This window comes from Osmerus mordax, chromosome 8, assembly GCF_038355195.1.
Source record: "Osmerus mordax isolate fOsmMor3 chromosome 8, fOsmMor3.pri, whole genome shotgun sequence".
In the NCBI taxonomy this organism is placed as follows: Eukaryota; Metazoa; Chordata; class Actinopteri; order Osmeriformes; family Osmeridae; genus Osmerus; species Osmerus mordax.
Genome location: NC_090057.1, coordinates 9,249,368 through 9,269,288, shown reverse-complemented (window position 1 = coordinate 9,269,288; position 19,921 = coordinate 9,249,368). Strand labels below are relative to the sequence as shown.

General features: G+C 41.5%; 1 protein-coding gene across 1 annotated transcript; it reads right to left on the bottom strand.

The window, feature by feature from the left end:
- Positions 1–17,306: 17,306 nt before the first annotated feature.
- Positions 17,307–19,286, bottom strand: LOC136947881 (terminal nucleotidyltransferase 5A-like). The gene is made up of 2 exons (XM_067242112.1): positions 18,861–19,286; positions 17,307–18,119 (listed from the first exon to the last, which is right to left on the bottom strand). The coding sequence occupies exons 1-2, from the start codon at positions 19,284–19,286 to the stop codon at positions 17,307–17,309; spliced, it is 1,239 nt and encodes a 412-aa protein (XP_067098213.1).
- Positions 19,287–19,921: the final 635 nt, after the last annotated feature.

The window sequence follows — 19,921 nt, the reverse complement described above, 5'->3', positions numbered from 1 at the left end:
ATCAGCAGTTTCATGATAGAAAGGGTTAAGGGACATACTAGCTAAGGAACACATGCAAATACCCACCAAAGCCTCTCCAAATGTATGTACTATGTGTGTGTGTGTGTGTGTGTGCTCGAAGAAACAGCCCTTGGAAGGATCCCAGTGTTTCTGTGCTGATGATCCAATGGAATACATCTCTCTCATTTCCCCTCCATAATCTGAGGCATAAATCTGTTAACTGGCCCTCCTCCGGGCCACCTTAAGGCCAAATGTGTGTGTGTGTGTGTGTGTGTGTGTGAGAGAGAGAGAGAGAGAGAGAGAGAGAGAGAGAGAGAGCGAAAGAGAGAAAGTGCGAGAAACAGAGTGATGTCTTTTGTATATTCCCCTGGTTTCTCATCCAACCCCTATAGGCTTGATTATTTCCTTCATCTCAACGCCAACCTAAACAAACACACACCTTTAAATACTGAAAACAGACCTTTTTTGCTTCAAAGCCACACATGAAGAAGCTCCCACGCATACGGAGGTCTGTGGGCTTGGCGGATCCAGGATGACACGGCAGTGTTTGTGTGCATAGGCAGACTTCAGTCTGATCCTGCTGTACAGGCGAGGTATAACACTGTCTCCCTGATCCGATCCTTATTTGTGTGTGTGTGTGTGCGTATTCATGTGTGTGTGCACGAGTATGTGTGGATGCAAGGAAGAGAGGAAATGGAAAAGTATATTTGGAAAGAAATTCTGATCCTACAGTACTAGAAAGTAGCATTACTGTGCAAGTCATCTGGTTATCGCTGATGATTTCCTGTTGATTTCTTGTTCAGACCACCCACTTTTCTTTTTCTTTCTCTGCATTCATGCATCTCTACATTTCTAAGGTCCCTCTACCTTGATCATGCACTCTGCCTATCCTCCACACAAGGGTTAGTATTTAGAATCTCACATAGTCTAGCTGAAGTAGTAGAGACAGAAGATACTCAGAGTTTTCAGTGAGAAAAATACTAAACTCATGTTTTACAGTTCTAGATCCCATCAAAGGAAGATTGCAATTTTTTTTGCCGTAGCTTAAGACATACAAACCATTCTGTGTCTGCAGAGGAACAATCTTACTATAAGGCCCATTCACTATCAACCGCCTGGAACACAGTTTTCCTTTTTGTTCCTATGATGCACTCAGGGCACTGAGTGACTGTGACAATCTGTGACGTTTCATAAATCAGTCACAGATTTTCCAAAATGTTGGGCCACACACACACACACACACCCTAACCCTTAGATATCATGTTGTGTCTGGGACAGCTGATTCAGCTATGATGGAGCTGTTAGAAGAAAAGTATACACATGAGAATAATGGACTCTAAAGTTGAACTCAGTCAAGATGTGCTCTCAGGAGTTCGGCCTTGGTTTCAGCACGTGTTACCAGGAAATTACAGGCTTTGGGGGATTTGGTTCTGAGGGTGTGTATGGCCATTTTTCTCAATGGTTATGTGTGTTTGTCTTTTCTCTGTGCTTGTGTCTGTGTCTGTAAAAATAATGCCAGGGTTGAGTCCGAATTAGGTAATTTGAAAGAAAGTTTTCAAATGTTAGGTCCATAGCTAGCTTTTACTAAGTTCTAAACTTCTATTATCATAGATGATTATCCTGCATAATGGGAAATATCTACATAGTATATAGACAAAACAAAGCTAAAACAATTTAGTTGCAGGTTATATCTACAGTGCTATAGCAGAAACAATACCTATCCCAAAACTGTCGTGTACCTGTGAGCCTACTACAATGTTAGTGGCAAGGGACCAATACTGTTACTTGTTTTTCATAGGCAGTCCTTTAATTTGATTGGCCTATCAAGTAACCTTGCTGTGTAAAAAATACAAGACTTGTTGATGCTGGAAAGACTAAATATTGAGGCCCGTCATGAGTTGAATCAGCCTTGTGGGCAGGATGGTTGAACGCAGCTGGAGGATGCATGTTAATACTCAGTCAGCCTGTTTGTTAAAACCCTCAAGGCTGAACCTGTCACCTAGAAAAGGTTAGACCACTGCACCTTTCTCGTTCCTTTCCAATAACGTTTGGAAGGAACATTTTGAGTTAGGAACAGAAGGGTTCAACTTGCAGTGGCCTCTTAAATTGAACCCTTCCAGTCCTCACTCAAAAATTTCCTTCTCAATGCTTTTGGAAAGGAAAGGAAAAAGGTGCAGCGTTCTCTTGATTTTTTTCCAGGGTTGTAATATCAAAAGAATGACCAGTGTACAGAAGGCTGACATTTTGTCCAGATATAGGATCACATGAATGGGCGTGTCCAGAAGGCTGACATTCATGACTTGGGCCATATCTAACAATGCTAACTTTTTTGAATGCAGCATTTCCCAATTTTCCCAATTTCCCAATGCAGCATTTTTATATTTCCTATGTCAAGAGTTAACTCTGACCCTCTACCATGTACATTGAAAAAAAATATTTTTGACATTTTGAGGAGGATCCCGCATCGCTGCTTGCAGCTATATTTTATATATTTGTTCATTTCTACTCCATATGTGTTCTATTTGTGTATATATAATTGAGTAGCACACTGCTTACAGTAGCAGATGGCCTTGTGTAGTGGCTGTACAGAAGTGGTGTAGGGTCGCCGCTTGGGCCCTTGTGAAGAAAGCTGAGCTCTTTACTGCTTTCATAAAAGCAGTTATGCAGGATTAGAACTTCAACCCTCCAGCGCACCCTGGCACAGGCACAGATACATGCACATGAGCACACACACAGCTATCCTTAAACAACCCCTCTGCTAAGATGGCCACGCCCCTTTCTTGATGCCCTGCCAGAAATGCCCAGATGTGAGAAATAAAATGCTTCTCTATTTCCTTTCTTTTTCTTTCCGATATACTTTAAATGTCTACTCTCACAAAGACTGCCAGTCAGTCACATGCACAAAAAGTAAGAGAGACATGAGAGAGGGAGAGAGAGAGAGATGAAATACAATATGAACCATAAACTGAGGTTTGATATTGGTGAGGCCCAGTGACCATTGCCAGAGGTGATACAAAGACAGTTTAAACCTTAAACTTTAAGGTATTCATTACATTTCATGTCCATTGTACTTGACCAATGCTATCATGTGTACAAATACACTCATGCACACACACACATACCCACACCCACACACAAATGGTAATTTACATAATTAACAACAGTGTTGGCAGGAACATTGAAAGCAACACAAATACATTAAACAAACCAATGTATTTTTAAAAGGCTTGATAAAATGTTTGTACAATAGCATGTGATTACAGTAATCACACAATCAAGCACACCATCTACCCAGTAAATCTCCAACCAAGATGTAGCCTTTTTCTAGAAACCTGGTTGGAATCATGGACTAATGCAGTTATTTTTCTTTTATGAAAGTGGGTAGAGCTGACTGTATTTTTGTTTGTGTTCCTCATATGTTGACAGAAAACAAATTCCTCCTTTCTTTTCCCCTGGATGTTCTTGGCAGTCAGAGCCAAGCAATAATACATTCCATCAGTTCTGACATACTGTATTATAAAGTAGAATATTACTTGTATTTCACCTAAAAACGGGCCAAAGCATCACTCATTACTCTAACCTGTCCTCCCAAATACTTGACCAAACTGAAGCTAAAAACTGCCCAGATGTAGATTTATGTGTCTGTGTGTCTGTGTGTGTATTTGGTTGGGTGTGAAGTTGTCTCTCCTTGCTCAAATACACCCGCTCACACTGTCACAACATGAGTTAGAACCAAGCACCCCTGCCATGACATGAATCTGGTCCAATGCCCAAGACTAAACATTGGCATAACCAATGCCAATGCCAATAACATTTCTGCTGTGTTAAGGCAGCCATACAGTATTTATAATTCTAGGTGCTTGTAATTGAATTCCTCATGTTGTACAATAAAGAGATCTACATGTATTTGATCAAATATGTAAAATATCCTCTATTTTAAGTGTTTTGGTATACAAGAGAGAGAGAGAAAGAAAGAACCAGAGGGAAACAAAGGAAGAGAAGGTGTGCTAGATAGAGTCTAAATGGGGTTCTACAGAAGATGGAAGCATTTCTAACAATAAATAAATCCTCTAAAATAACTTCCATGGATGTGTACTGTACCTCAGTGGTAGATCATTTGAGTGGTTACTGTTAAAATACTACTGTACTGTACACATACAATTCCATGTATAAGATGCTGTTAGTAACTACAAATATGCTTTTTTATGGAAACTTGCTGCACAACAAATTGTGATTTGGAATGGTTATCTTTCTTTTGTCGAACATAAAACCCATATTTTACCTACATTAAATGTAGAGTTTGATTCAACAGTTTCTTTTACAGTGTACTGCTCCACTGAGAGGCACACCTGGTGGTCAGAGGTGAGATTGTGCACACCCTGGAGGAACACCAAATAAAATCATTCCTTTCAACAAAGTCCACGTACACGTCCTCTAAAAATTATCTCTTTACAACCTTCACTTTCACAGAAAGTCAGTGATATATAGCCTATATGCCTGTTATACGCCATGTTAAAAAAAGGCAATTACGATAAAGAAATCGCAGACAGCTCTCGTCATAGAAATTCCTCCATTGGTTTTGATAGTTTCACAGGCAGACAGCGGTATGCCTGGCTTCATGGCAACACAAACATGTCTGAGTGAATCTGAGCTAGGCACTAGACATGTAGACTGTCCCTGGCGGATTCGTACATGTTTTTGCAGCCAAAGTTGCATTGTTTTAACATTTTCAGGATTCCTATCTGAGATGCTTCGACGGGTCAGCTGGTTGGGCATGGCGAGAAACAGCCTTTTCTGTTTGAATTAATAACAGAGGAACAAAAAACTGTAGGAACTAGTATAATTAATGCTTAACAATAGTATTAAAAGATGCCCTACAATAAATGATGGACTGGTGGAATGATGAAGATAACACACAGAAATGCATCTAAGTCTCATATCATGTAAGAAAGATCATCTTCACAGCTCAATGTAATTAGCTGTCAGTATGGCGTCAGACTTCAGTCAGGTCCTGTCTGGCTAGCACATGATTTGGCAGGTCCGTTTCTGATAGTAGAACAGACTGATACCCTGATATTGGTCTGTGCTTGGCCAGAAACAACAGCTTGCATCAGCAGTCACATCAATCACTCATCTCCAAATGAGCACCAGATGGAGCCTACTGTGTGCCAGTAGAACATTCTAGCATTAAGTAGCATGATCTTCCACTAAGAAAGTTTGGATCTTCCACTCAGAAAGGTTTGCATGGATTTATTTACATGCAGAGTCATTCGCTAATGAATTTGTAGTATAAGCAATGTCATGTGGGGCAATTTATTACGAGTGTAGTGTGTCAGATTTATAACTGACTATCTGAGTTAAAGTGGTGTGATGATGCGCAAATCATTCTGCAATTTCAAGTTCTTTGTAATGGAGTTATAAGTGCTCTTGCACAGTGTAAGTTCTGTTGCATAAATTGTCTTACGTTTATGATGCATAATTGATTCCATAGTTTTGTGTTATAAATAAATGTATGATTTCTATGGAGTAAAAAGGTAAAACCTAAATATAATTGCAAAAATACACAAGTCAACTTATACATTATGAATGTGGGTATATATTGACTGATTCTGCACTGGGATCTCAGGAATGTAGAGAGATATTACCATAGCTTCCACACTTTCACAATGATAACACTGTATAACCAATCAAAACCGATACTATTGATGAATATGGATGACAGGATCCTTACATTGTATACTCATCAATGCAACAGAATTGCAACAGTATGAATCAAAAGAAGACATTAATGGTGAACATACAGAACAAACCACACAAGATATACATTGCTTATACCGGTATAAAACAAAATCAGAATGCATGTATTCTGTCTAACAAAATTGTTTAAAAGTGAACAAAATTCTTCCTCATCAAATCAGATTTGTTTGATGAATCATTCTTATAAGGACTACACTGTACCAACATGAGCACTTCTGGAGCCAGCCTTCTGAAACTCTATTTCATTCTTCCACTTCTATTCATCAATAGAGGCAGTTTAGACAGCACGAGGACAAGGTTTTCCTTTTATAAATCAAAAGTTATATTTGATTTAGGTGAGTAGGGCACTCACTCTTCCAGTCCTTTGTTTATCAGATAGATAAAGAGGTCGGAGAAGTGAAAGAATTCCCTGGGGTGCACAAAAATATATTGTCTGTCTCTCTCCTAGACTGTACCAGAGAGAAACTGTTATGTGCTAACATGACAGGGTCTTTATTGGACAGCACTGTACTCTGTGAACGGTAAAGATAGTGTTCATGATTTGACCCTTTACCTGCAGAGGCTGTCTCAGTCATCCTGCCTATCGGGTGTGTAGTCATGGATGACCGTCTCAGACTGTAGAACTGAACACAGGTTTCCTACGTGGTCTTTTACGTGTCTTTACCTTCTCTTTCTCCCTCAGTTGAGAAACAGCTGGTAGTTCAGCAGCATCGTGTCGACATGGATCCCATTCTCTTGTGTTCCAGTTGAAGTTTTCCAAGCCTGGTGTATTGATGGAACCACACGGTGCACACACGGAACTCATAACGGGAAGCCACAACTGGAAGAGCTGCAGGGTGGGGAGTGTGTGTGTGTGCGTGTGTGTGCGTGTCTGTGTGTGTGCGTGCGTGTGCACATGTGAGATGAAGACAGAATGACTACAGAAAACAATACTTGCTAAACAAATCATTAAGATAATTTCATGTCAAACTGAGGAGGATTGTCACAGCGTCTAAATATCTAAGGGTCTGGGACAATGTCATTATCATTTAGAATCGGCATGTGTGGCCATTAATGAAGTTGACACAGATATATTGAGCACTTATGGATTTATGTGTTGGGAAATGCAGGAGAAGAACTTTCTCCAGTTTATCCCATATATCATAGTTAAGTCGTCACCCTAAGTGATCTTTGTCCTTGTGGTCAGCCGCCCCCTCTCTTTCTGCTTGGAGATCTGCTCCACAGCTGTGTTTTCATGGCTGAGATAAGACTTTGAGATGAGCCTTATCACATGTGACACACACACCACTTTGTTTATATTTCTCTTTCTTTCTTTCTTTCTTTCTTTCTTTCTTACATTCTCTCTCTCTCTCTCTCTCTCTCTCTCTCTCTCTCTCTCTCTCTCTCTCTCTCTCTCTCTCACTCACTCCCACATAAAAAACACAGACACAGTGACCATAACTCTCTACAGCTTGCTTTGTCTCTGGGAACTAGGGTTTAGCTGGCGTCTTCACATTTTTACCTCTTTATTCTTTCATTATTTCTTACAAACCAATGCAAAACAGACCCTCTCAAATCAACTACCGAGGCCACAAACAAACACATGAGCAGGATGATCAGGAATGTTGTTTGTTGTGTTCACGTGTAATTGAATTGATCTGTTATTGTTCTAGATAAGTGATTAGAGAGACATTTTGGATCAACATTTTTAAGTTCAGGTGTTTAATATTTTGAAAGAGAAGGTTGCCGGTGAAAGGACATGGACCAAAAAACTAACGACCTTGTATGTGTTTAATTTAAATTAAATCCAAATTACAATGCATTCCAAAGGTGTTTGTTACTGTGGGTCGAACTGTGATTTGGGTTCCAGAAAGTTCTCATTGGACAGTTTAGGGTCAGGTTTTCCAGTCTTCACATCTTCCTCAGAACAAACTTTGTGTTCTTTGTTCTAGTTTACCCCTGACCCCTGACCCTTAGTCAGGGTCAACTATGAGTCCACAGAAGCAGGACATAAATCTGCCTCTGGACAGACACAGATGCAAAGTTAACTTCCAGGCTACACAGCTAAAGTCTTTATATGTGAGGGGTAAGGAAAGTTAAAATGGAATGTGTCCAAATTGGTGCGACCAAAGTTGACTGCAAAGTTGACTGCACAAAAAAGTGCAGAGGTGCAGAAGATGGTGACAATCAAGGTAATAATACTGAGCTTGTTTGAGATTAAATCGTCTAGAAATGTAACTCAAATTAAATTCCAACTCTTAAATATTTAAAGGCATGCCGGTAAATGGACTGCATTTATATAGCGCTTTTCTACCTTAGTGGCACTCAAAGCGCTTTACAATGTTTGCCTCTCATTCACCCATTCATACTCACACTCTGTATACCGACGGCAGCGAGCTACCATGCAAGGCGCCGGCCTGCCCATCGGGAGCAACTTGGGGTTCAGAGTCTTGCTCAAGGATACTTCAGCACATGACCTAGGAGGAGTCGGGGATCACCAACCTTGCGATTAACAGACAACCCTCTCTACTCCCTGAGCCACAGCCGCCCGCCGGTCCAGGCAGTTTCCTCTGGGGCCCAGGTTCAAATCCAACTAGGGCTTTTCCCTGCAGGTCTCCCCTCTCTCGTACCCTTATATTTCCTGTCTCTCTTCATTGTATTTGTCCCAGTAAAGCAAATATGCCCCAAAAATGTCTTAAATCTCGTTCTACTCCTTCCAGAACCCAAAATATTAACATTAACAAAACAACTTCCTTCAACCCATTTTGTTTTTCGTTTTCTTCCACCAATTATGAACCACATGAACATAGTTTCCTCTTTTTGGATTGGCCAAGAACGATTTCTGGGAAGGAAGAGAAACTGGAGAACTACAGAACTTCAATGAGAACACAAGATACTTTCTCTCCAGGCAAAAATGATGTCATGTGGGGGCCAAATTATAAAACAAAATCTTAATTTGACCTCAAGCTTCCATAGTTAGCTGATGCCAACTTAAAACACTGGAGAGATAGAAACAGGCGAGATAGAGAGAGAGTTTGAAAGAGAAAAAGAAACAACAAACACAGAGAGACAAAGAGACAAAGAGACAAGGAGAGGTTTAGATCCTGAAAGGTTGTTGAGAGACAGAGACGAGGAAAAGCGATATGGTGCATTGATGCCTCTCCCTGCATGGGATGCCTGGGCAGCAATTAGAATTGTGAAACCAAAATCATAAACATAATTGTCCCCAAACGATTGAGACTAAATGATGACACCGGCATCTGTTTTGAATGACTGACGGCAGAGGAGTGAAGTTGGGAAAGAACATTCATGAAATGAAAAGGTTTCAGGTTCCAACACAATATGTATTTACACATTACATTCAGAGCTAGCACACTGTTGAAAACAAAATTGCTGGCCAAATACTCATACTGGACACATGACTGTGGTGTCTTTATACTGGACATTTCCACGTGATTTCCCAGTCGGTCCATGCAACATTTTCCCATTAGTTTTTTCTCCAGGTGTAGACCACAGGCTGTATCTAAATATACAATAAGTACACATGGATACGTTTAGTGGATAAGTTAGTGTTGTCATTATTGTGTATTGAGGCTGATGTGTCAACATAATTTAGGGCAGTGGACAAACATAAGGTTGGCGAACGGACAGGATAACCATACTATATGGTCCACTCTCTCAATCTCAAGCACACACGCTCATACACTCATAACTCACACCTACAATTCCAACACTTGAGTTTCACGTCCGGTGTTTGCCCAAGGCCGCGGCAGCAGAAGTCGCTCCACTTTCATTCTGCTGAATCCTCAAAGGGAACTGAACCCCACTATTAATATCTCAACACATTCCTCCTTCTCCCCTCCTCCCCTTTTTCTCTCGTCTTCCCTTTTTCCTCTCCTCCCCTTCTGTCATCTGCCACTTCGTCTTTTTTTCCCCTCTCCATTTCCACTCTACTGCTCTCTCCTCTCTTCATCTCCATTTTCTTCATCTCTTCTCACACCTCTCCTTGTCTGCACACAGTTCCTTTCTTTTCCCAATTTCTTCATGAAGACTCCCCACCCAGTCACCTCCCCCACCACACTTTATTTACAATATGGATGAACAAATATATGACTGTGAGCAATAGAAACATCTGGACTGTTTCCCCTTAGTGTGTGTGTTTGGTTTGGGGTTCCCTTGTGTGTGTTCGGCTCGGGGTTCCCTTGTGTGTGTGTTTGTGTGTACAGGATGTACTGTACATTCGTGTGGGAGAATGTATTCTGTTTTCAACAGATCCTTTTGGACTTGTAGAGAGAATCAATTTCCCCTCTGCTTCTCATATGTCTTGAAAAGAATACACACACGCACACACACAAATGGCCAAAAATGTTTACATGAGGGATGACTATTTAATTTAGTTTTACAACTGTTTTATTCTGTTAGCTTTTTGTTGAGCCTAGGTCATCAACATTCTCACTGATAAAAAAAAGGATAAAGAACCCCCTTTGGAAAAATAGAAAGAAGTGATGGAAGAGAGGTGGGAGAAGGATTTGAGAAGGGAAGAGGGGAGGGAGGAGGAGGATGAGGAAAATAAGTGGAAATGGGAGTTTGAGATAAAACAGCAACGTATCATTTGGTTGCAAGTGTAAAAAGTTGTGGTTGTTGGAAGATTAAGTGGAAGAGTTGATTGATAGTCATAGAAAGTGCTGCCTTAGTGTTTTGACTAAACTATTTTGATTAATGAGAGTGTCTCCTGATTACTCCTCTCAAATTGTTACTGTAGCTCACTGGCTGATATGCTATAGAGCAAAGGAAATGAGATAGGACTTGACCATTAAATGAAGCCTGTTCCAAAAGCAAATTTTCTAGAATGTTATTATCCAACATCTCTCCAATAGCAGTGCCGGGTCAGTGTTTTACAAAGGTCAAAGTTCAACCTCTATGGACACAGAGGCCACATATCTAGCCCTTCAGCCGTCAACAGTAGCATGTGCTCAATAGATCTGGTAGGGATGAATACACTGACTGATCCGGAATGAAGAAGTTTCTTCAAGGCAAGTTGGAAGAGTCTTCCGATGGGTCAAGGATCAATGTACCCACATCATTCATCAAAGATGAATACACAGGACTATTCATTACTGTTGCTTGCCAAAGATATACAAATGAGGTCTTCACAGTTTGGGAAATCACAACGTGAAAACGGTGCTCTGGTGTGTGTGACTGTACAGCTATCATTTTATTGTAAAAGTTAAAAAAAGAAAAGAAAGTTTAGCCACAGTGGAAGTGTTTCACGAGCAATCTGCTTCATGAAACCAGTGATTATCTGTGAATCAGTTTGGTTAGGTTGTATCAGGGAGAAAAGCAGTAGGAAGGCAAACACAGGTCCAAGACACAACTGCACACTTGGCTTGCTTGATAAAGGCTTTCAAACAAATCCTAATACAACACATCCAAAGATTAGTAAATGTTATTGTTTTCTACATTACATTTAGTCATTTAGCAGACGCTCTTATCCAGAGCTACTTACAGTAAGTACAGGGACATTCCCCCAAGGCAATTAGGGTGAAGTGCCTTGCCCAAGGACACAACGTCATTTGACATGGCCAGGAATCGAACCAGCAACCTTCTGATTACTAGCCCGATTCTCTAACCGCTCAGCCACCTGACTCCCGTGAACATATTTTTCTCTGGTTTTGCAATTGTGGGAGGATTTTTCTGGCTACAGTAAAGTGCAACAATCTGAATTGATCAAATACTGTGGTTTAACCTGTGTTAACTGTGGTAAAAAAAAAAAAAAACTCTGCTAGAAAATATTACAGTTAATATGCATTGCTGTCATCTAAGTGTAAAGTACAAATGTCCAATGTGTGTGTCTTTCAGTTTCAAAACCAACAATGCATATGTCATGAATGTCCAGCCACATGTGTGCATATCCAATAAAGAATTCCCCAAAAATTCTCCAAACCTAATGACAGTTTTATACAGTGATAAACAAGCTTTCCATTCTGCACTAGTTTGAGGAGGCGGATATTACTTTGAAAGGAAGGTGTATGTCAGTGGCATAGCTATACTTACAGCTCCTGAGCGCAGGTGTGTTTTTGGCTTGAGCCCTGCAGTGGCAGGTGTGTGGCGATTAGAATGTGATAATGACTATCATTCAGAGGCAGGTAAGAATGGGTGTTTGTGAGGAGGTTCGATGGTATCATCAGTAGGGGTAGAATTTTGCTTTGCTTGTGACACCCACACACACATATACACATATACAGATATACACAAACTCACATGCTGTCTTTACTACCAGTACAATAACCTTTTGTGTTACCCTGACCTCTGACAGTCCTACAGTACCTTTTTAATGTTTCACCTTATCACATGCATGTGTTTTCCTGCCTGTCTGTATGTTCCCTACGTTTCCCCACATTTAGGCTCTCCCTGTCTCGCCATCTGGCCCACATCTATTGCAGCTTTTCTCAACCTCCTTGGGTGTTGTAAACACACACATGCACACACTTAGTCCCACACGCATGCACAAAAACGCATGCACACACACATACACACACATCCTGTTGTAAGCTCAGATACCAGGGAGCTGCTCCAAAGAAAGCTACATTTTTAAACTGTTGTTTTATGGTTCACATGGTCTGTGCTTGGGCTGACACTTCACTTTTCACTGGAACTAACTCCTACCAGTCAGACATGAGCCACATCACCAGAAATGTCAGCAACAAGTTGTTACTGTTGTGTGATAATGATCACAATAATAATAATACTATAAATGCATGCTTTCCACTATCTTTCACAACCTTAAAGAAGAAATAATGTGTGTGTTAGAGATTGAGAGTGTGTGTGAGAGAGTGTCTTGTTGTTGTGTTGTTGTATGGTTAGTATTCATCCTTATTCAGAAGTTCACAGTTTCACTGTTAAGGCCACTTGTTTCCTTATTAGATATACTGGACTAACACAGCGGAAATAATAATCAAATTGATTAGATTTAGCTGAGAGCAATAAATTGGCAGTTTTCTGCTGAAATTATATATTCATTCAGCATGCACACCCAAGATCATGTCTAGCTCACTCTCCTATTGCTCTCCACCCCACCCCCCCAAACACACACATATACACTTGAACACAGACACACATTCACATTCAGAGCTGTTCTCACAGTCAGTGTTTTTGAGTACTTTGAGACCTTTGGCCTTGGCTGTGTCCAGTTGGATGGACTCCTGGCCCTGTTCATCCAACTGGGACATTTCCAATGTGTGTGTGTGTGTGTTTGTGTAGGGCCTATGACCCTTAACTAATTATCAATCTTTCGAGACATATGTTAGGAGTGATCATATTTATTTTTGGTTAGTGGGCCTTCGACAAACAATAATATTTCTGATAAAATGCACACAAAAAAGTATCATTAATGTAATGATAAAGAATTACATTTTTTGTGGCCAAAGATGGGTTATGTCTCTTAATGACTTTGTTTCCTGGTAAAAAATGTTGCTAAAGAAATAAGTTGTAAATAATTGGGTTGTTCATACATATTACTCGCCCAGTTTCAATTATACTACAGCAACACATTTCAAAACTGAGAGCAAGGTAATCTGTCCTGATAGACACACAAGAACAGTTATGAGTTCTGAGGTATTGCAACTCAGCACTCTTTTTGTTTTTAGTTTTTTACTCTTTTCATTTCCTAATAACATCAATCACTCTTTCTTAGGATATGTTCTATAAGTGACAGATTGTATTGAAATATTGTTCATCTTTAAATAAGAGCAATACAAAGAAGAATTTCTCCTTTGAAGTCTATGGACAGATGTGAGGATTTCCAGGAGAACTGAATCCCCTCTGTCTCCATTTGATTTTCACTCGTAAATCAAAACATGTCTGCATTTGCCTATCCTGCGTCATGACACAGGAACTGAAACACTCATCAGCCAATAGCAAGCCTCAATGTTGTGGCGGTGGAGCATCTGGTGAGAGTTCCTCCTGGTATAGAGCTAGCATTCAGATCAGTCCTTCCTCCAGTTATTCTGAACTTTGCCAAATAGAAATGAGTCAGAAATGAATCACTACCGGGTCCTTTCAATTTGGATTTTGTGACACAAAACCTTGTTTGCAACCCATCAACTGCAATTTATTCTTAGTTGTGTAACATCCCAAACACCTCAAGCCCTGGTTTCAGTAACTGTAAGCCCTTGATAAGGAAGTGAACTGAATCTTCACCCCTTCTACTTAGAGAAGAGGATACAGTGACCTAAAAGACAAGCCAGGTGTGTGGGTTTTTGTGTGTGTGTGTCTCTGTGAGTTACATGACAATGGCGGTAAGTCCCGCTGTGGTAACTTCACTAGGCCGCTGAGCACATGCTTATAATGGAAGCTAATCAGCTTTCCACAGACAGGCTAATGTCCTTATCATAGCCAAGGAGGGGGGGCTATATTTAGAGTTCACTCTCTCTCTTTTACCTTTTAGAAAGAGGATCACATTGCCCTGGATCTCTGAACCCCCCCCCCCCCCCCCCCCCCCCCCCCTTGACCCATCCCGCTGGTTAACATCCATGCTAATGCTAATGACCTACTGTGCCACCAACACCCACATGAGGGTTTATAACATTTCTGGAGAAAAGACCTCTCATGCTCTGCTGTGCACACCTCCAGTTCCCACTGAGAGAGTATGAGGGTCATGTAGAATGGTTTGGCGATTCACAGTATATCAACCTGCCATGATACACCACACTAGTTTCTTTCTCATTCTCACTCTCTATCTTCAACACTGTGCCAATTAGGGCTAACCCTCAGTCTCTTGAAGGGGACAGTAGTCAGCAATAACGGATGCCAATTATTATTTTCTGTAAATAGTTTAAAAAACCATTATAGATTTGAATACGTTCTGATTTATTAAAATCTAGTCTTCTTTGCTGTTACTAGGAGTGAATTGGCATCAGTAATCAAATGTTTTTTGATTTAGTTATAAACCCTTTGCAGAATCAACAATAGCCTTTAAGAAAGTATTGATGTAAATTAATCCCAATCATGTTGTAATCCAAAAGATCTTTAGTATAGTTGATTCATAGTAACACTTCACTTTACTTCCTGGTTACTCAAAACAAATGTCACAACAGTTTATATTCGATTACAACATTTATGTCTCCACAGAAGTGGACTGTAAGTGTTAACCCCTTCACCGTTTAGTGTAACTAAAGTCATTAATCCATTACTGAATTCAGGACAGTTTGACTATTTTTCTTCCATATTTAATGATCAACTCATTCATCACAGACACTTGTGTTGTTTTACATCTTTTTTGTTTTACTCCAAACTGAATGGCAATCACAATTACACCATGGTCAAACTTTAAACCCAAAAAATATTTTTAAAGGTAGCAGAAAACATCCAAAGAAAACAAAATACACTGCAAAAGCAACATGGTGGATAACTTTTCAACATTTGTATTTTAAAAGAATTACACACACATAAACTGTATGTGTGTGTGTGTATATATAATAGCTAAAGTGAATTTCACACACAGACACATACAATAACACTTTTTGTAGCCACCATGAGTTGGGCTATCAACATGACTTGCATTTAGCCAAACATGTACAAAAATAGAGAGATTATGATAAAAAAAATAAGAGATCTGTCCGTTAGAATTGTGCACTCATGGGGCCAAAATATGAAGCAAGTTTGCGCCTACGAGAAAAAACACGAAGCTAAAAGCATGATGTAATTCATAGACATAATTACTTAATTCTGAGGATTGTCTTAATTTCATCTGGTTAACATGTTGTTTGTATGCCCTTCTGAAAATAAAAGGAGAAAATGTTTTACAGGGACATCCTTTATCACATCTCATATGAAATACTCTGCACACAACAGCATCATAAAAGTCAACATTGCTGAGCGAATAACAAGTTAAATGGACCACACATACATGAAAAAATCTGTAAAAATGATCCCTTTACACTGTCAAACTGAGCCCTCTATACAGGAAAACGATGCCTCTACACTGTCAAGACTATCCCTGTACAGTGTCAAAATGATATATTTTATTCTCCAACATTTTGACTGCTCTCTGTACGTACCCAGTCCCTCACATCGTCACTGCTCTTTCGTTTTACCCTTCTTCTATCTCTCACCATGGTTACATCCCTGTATGCACAGTGGAACCTCCACCCTTCCTACAAACAGGACACAGGACGAGGTCATCACTAGACCGGAGTCTCAGTCACTCATTCTTATCACACTCTTCCTTCTTGTTGATCACACTCATAAAGCCTCAAACACAAACCTTACCGTCTATAATCAATGCTCTTTGTTACTCCTTTCTTCAGGGGAAAATATATTTTAGTCATTTATTCCTGTACTGCTATCCAGTAAATACATCTTTTTGCCTGTATTTTAATTTAAAAATAAGACTGAGCCTTGACTTATTACAAATTCACAGACCAAGAAGCCTCAAACTGTGTCTCTTTATCTGGATAACAGTTAACTGTCCATGGACTGTTACACTGCTGTTAACTACACATTCATTAAAACCATCAAAACAAAATGTACATTCCTATGGACACGCATTATCTTTAATATACCAACCTTCATTTAATCTAAAATGAAGATGCTTTATCTTCATTTTCTTTATCCCTTTAGGCATTAGGCACTTAAAAAACAACTATTCACAAGCACATTGTTAAAGAGACAAAACGTGGGTATCTAACTGAACAGATCTTTGTAAACAATGTTCAGATCAGGTTTTGTGATGTAAGTGGGAGCTGGTCTCGTTTCTCATTTTCCCTGGCAAACACTGAAAGGTCAGCTCTTAGCGTGTTCTTAAAACTTCCTGTTTTGTGTGTGTGTGTCAGTTTTGTGTGTGTGTGTGTGTGTGTTGTAAGGCTATATCCTTACAAGCGGTGAGTCAATTACAATCATTTAGAGTCCCAGCCAATTCTTCCATTGGCTTTGTTCAATAATTAACTGCATTATTATTGTAGTATTCAGCTTCCAGACACATTTCCCTCACATCACTCTGGCAGTGCTAGATTGTCCACCCAGGTGTAGAATGTATTCTCCATGTCTGGATCGGAGACTGGCCTGATAGCCCAAAAGCTAACATTGGCATCCTCTTAAGTCAGACTACCCTCAAGATCCAGTCCCTCCTCCTCCTCCTCCTCCTCCTCCTCCTCCTCCTCCTCCTCCTCCTCCTCCTCCTCCTCCTCCTCCTCTGGGCCTTTGAGAGAAAAGCCTCCTCTTTAGTCCCAGTCTGGAACCAAGAGGTTCATCTCTTCAGCTTCCTTCATTCCTCTCTTCTCCACTCATCTGGCCTGTTCTCTCTCTCTCTCACTTTTCTTCTCAATACCAAATCAGTCCTTCTCGTTTTTTTACTCCTCTCATCTCCCCTTCTTTGACTTTCTTTTCGGTCCCTACCCCGTGCACTAAACAACAACCAAAGCGAAGCTCCCAATCTCTCGCTCCGAAAATCAAGCAGAGAAACCGTCTCCTCCTTCCCTATCATGTCAGGGAAACTCACGGCTCGGAAGTTGGGGTTCAAACTCTGTGCCTGAGAGTGTGTGTGTGTGTCCACGCTTCGTCAGCACCCCCCGTCAGTTGCATGGCAGCCAGGTGCCGTACATGGGGTGGAGGTACTGGGGCGCGGCGTAGTGCTGGGGGGGGGGGCAGGTGTAGACGGGCTGCACCTGGGCCACGTAGTAATTGCTGAAGTTCCCGTCGGCGACGTAGGGGGCGGGCTGGTAGAAGCACGTGACGTTGGCGGCGTTGAGGATGACGTTCTGCTCGGCGAGGACGCGCAGCGCCAGCGAGGAGATGAGGCTGAGCGTCTGGCGCCGCTCGTGGCCCATCAGGCACACGGTGCTCTCCTGGACCACGTCGTGCAGCGTGGCCAGGTAGTCGTACTTCCTGTCCTCCAGGCCCACAAAGTGGTTCTGGAGGTAGGACTCGAGCTTTCTCCTCTGCTCGCCCACCTCGGAGAAGTCGATGAAGAACCGGGAGCACATGTAGCGCTGGAGCAGCCTCATCTCGGGCTCGGAGGCCGCGCGGAACCCCCGCACCAGCAGGTGGCAGTATTTGAGCAGGCCGCCTCCACGGATCTCCTCTGGGCTGCGCGTGCAGATGAGACGTTTGCGCAGGTGGTCCAGGGCTACAGGGAAGTCTCCGTACACACTCTCGCCCAGAATGGTCGGGTGGAAGGTGGCGGCCATCGGGTGCTCGGAGCACTCGTAGAACAAGAGGAGAGAGTCAAGGCGGATCTGGAAGGAGTCCACGCTGAATTCAAACTGGCGCCGGAGAGAGTCCACGAACTTGAGCTCCACGTTCTTACCGCGGTTGTTGGAGAGCGAGATAAGGCTCCAGCGGTCTGAGTCATTGCACACCTTCACCATCTTCTGCACATAGGCCTCCTGGCAACACAAAAACAGGTATTGGTTACTGATCTACCCATATATGTACAGAATGTGTACACATACAACAGGGTAACAGCGAGTGTGTCTGTGTGTGATAGTCTGTGTGCTTGCATGAGTGTGTTTCATGTGCCTTCATATACACTGAAAGGCACAACATACAATATAATTGAAAGAATAACAAAACCGTTTGCTTGCTTCAAATTATTTTGAACATTTTAAACTGTTGTGCCATATGTTATCAGAACATATGGATTTTGTATTTCCCACTGTACTCTGCCGTCGTTTGCTTGACTGGACAGCTCGGGCGCTGGGTCATGCATAAGTACGGTATCTAGGTAACTGAGAACCCACTGATTATCGCGGATCCGCTTCCAATTGGATTAGACGGAATCCTCTTTGTAGTGGAAACCACCATTTTTACTATCTGAAGCCTTATCCCTATGCAGTTTATTCGTCTGGGTCAGATTTATTTATATGAAAGGTTAATGCATGCTGTAGTTGTAAAACGTTCACACAAAGAAAATCCATAGACTTACTAAAGTATTGCAGTGTGCTAACTAGAACATGCACATGGCAAACTTTTATGAAACTGTGTCCTACAGTACTTCAGCACACATTCACATACAAAATCAAACAAATACATAGTTTGCAACTCCAACTGCGGTATTTTGCGATTGTATCCTAATTGTGCCCAACCATGGGTGTGTGGATTGTGAGTGTATGTTATAATAGGCCTACCTTTAAGGTCACAGGTGTGATTTTCTCTTTATTTACTCCTTCTGGCAAGAAATCCAATAACGCATCCAAAACTATATCCTTCACTGTCTGAAACTCCAGTTCCCCTTTTAGATCAGCACAGAATATCAGGTCTAGATCTTTCCATCCCAAACCGCTGTCCTCGTGAAGAACATGGCTGGCCGCAGAACCGTTCAAACGGACCTCCCGGACGTGTATCCGTTTCTCCTCCATGCGACACCTCACCACTTTGACAATGTCCCGTGGTTTCATCTCCAGGGTGGGAAAGTTCCAGCGGCCATGGATGGGAATGGACTCGGTCAGGATAGCGTCCAGCCGCTGCACTTGCTCCCAGTTGAGCACGCTGAGGTTGCTGCTCTCCCCATCTTGGCCGCTGTCCACCGGACTTGAATCGACTGTATCGCCCATCTTAAGAGGTAGATAACAAAATGTAAACGTCCAAACTTAAGACTTACTCTGTCTTCTGCGTGGCTGTGAAATAATGCAGACGTATTGCCGGTGGAGTAGCTTTTCCGAGCAGGCTTCCCACATCAGCTGGCTGATTCTACCTGTATAATCATAGGCTATTAATCATAACAATAAAATCCCAAAAAGGGTCATCCTCTTACGCACAAGTATTCTAGTAGTGCCTGAGTGGCCAAGTGTTATGCTCCAGCGTTGCGCTTCATAATGTTAGGAATTGGGTCTCTCCTTTACAAGAACCTTTCCAGTACATGGACTAAATACTTGAATGGGTAACAGGATGTCCTCATGAAGTGAAGATCATGCAATGCTCTGCATCTGTTGACTTCCGTGCGTTCTCTGTTCCAGTTGTGTCGCCATAACCCAGAAGCGCATATCAGTTTGTGGGTTCAAATGGGTTTTACACGTCCTCAGCGGGTAATTCCTTTCGCACAGTCTCTTCACAATCGCTTCGGTAAGAACAAACCGCAAGAATCTTACACGTTCTTGATTTAGTTAACATTTGCACCCAAGTGGGTTGGAGTCTCTTCGCCTAAGTTCCTATTTTACGCACTGTACTTAAGTCAGCAAAGCAAATAATT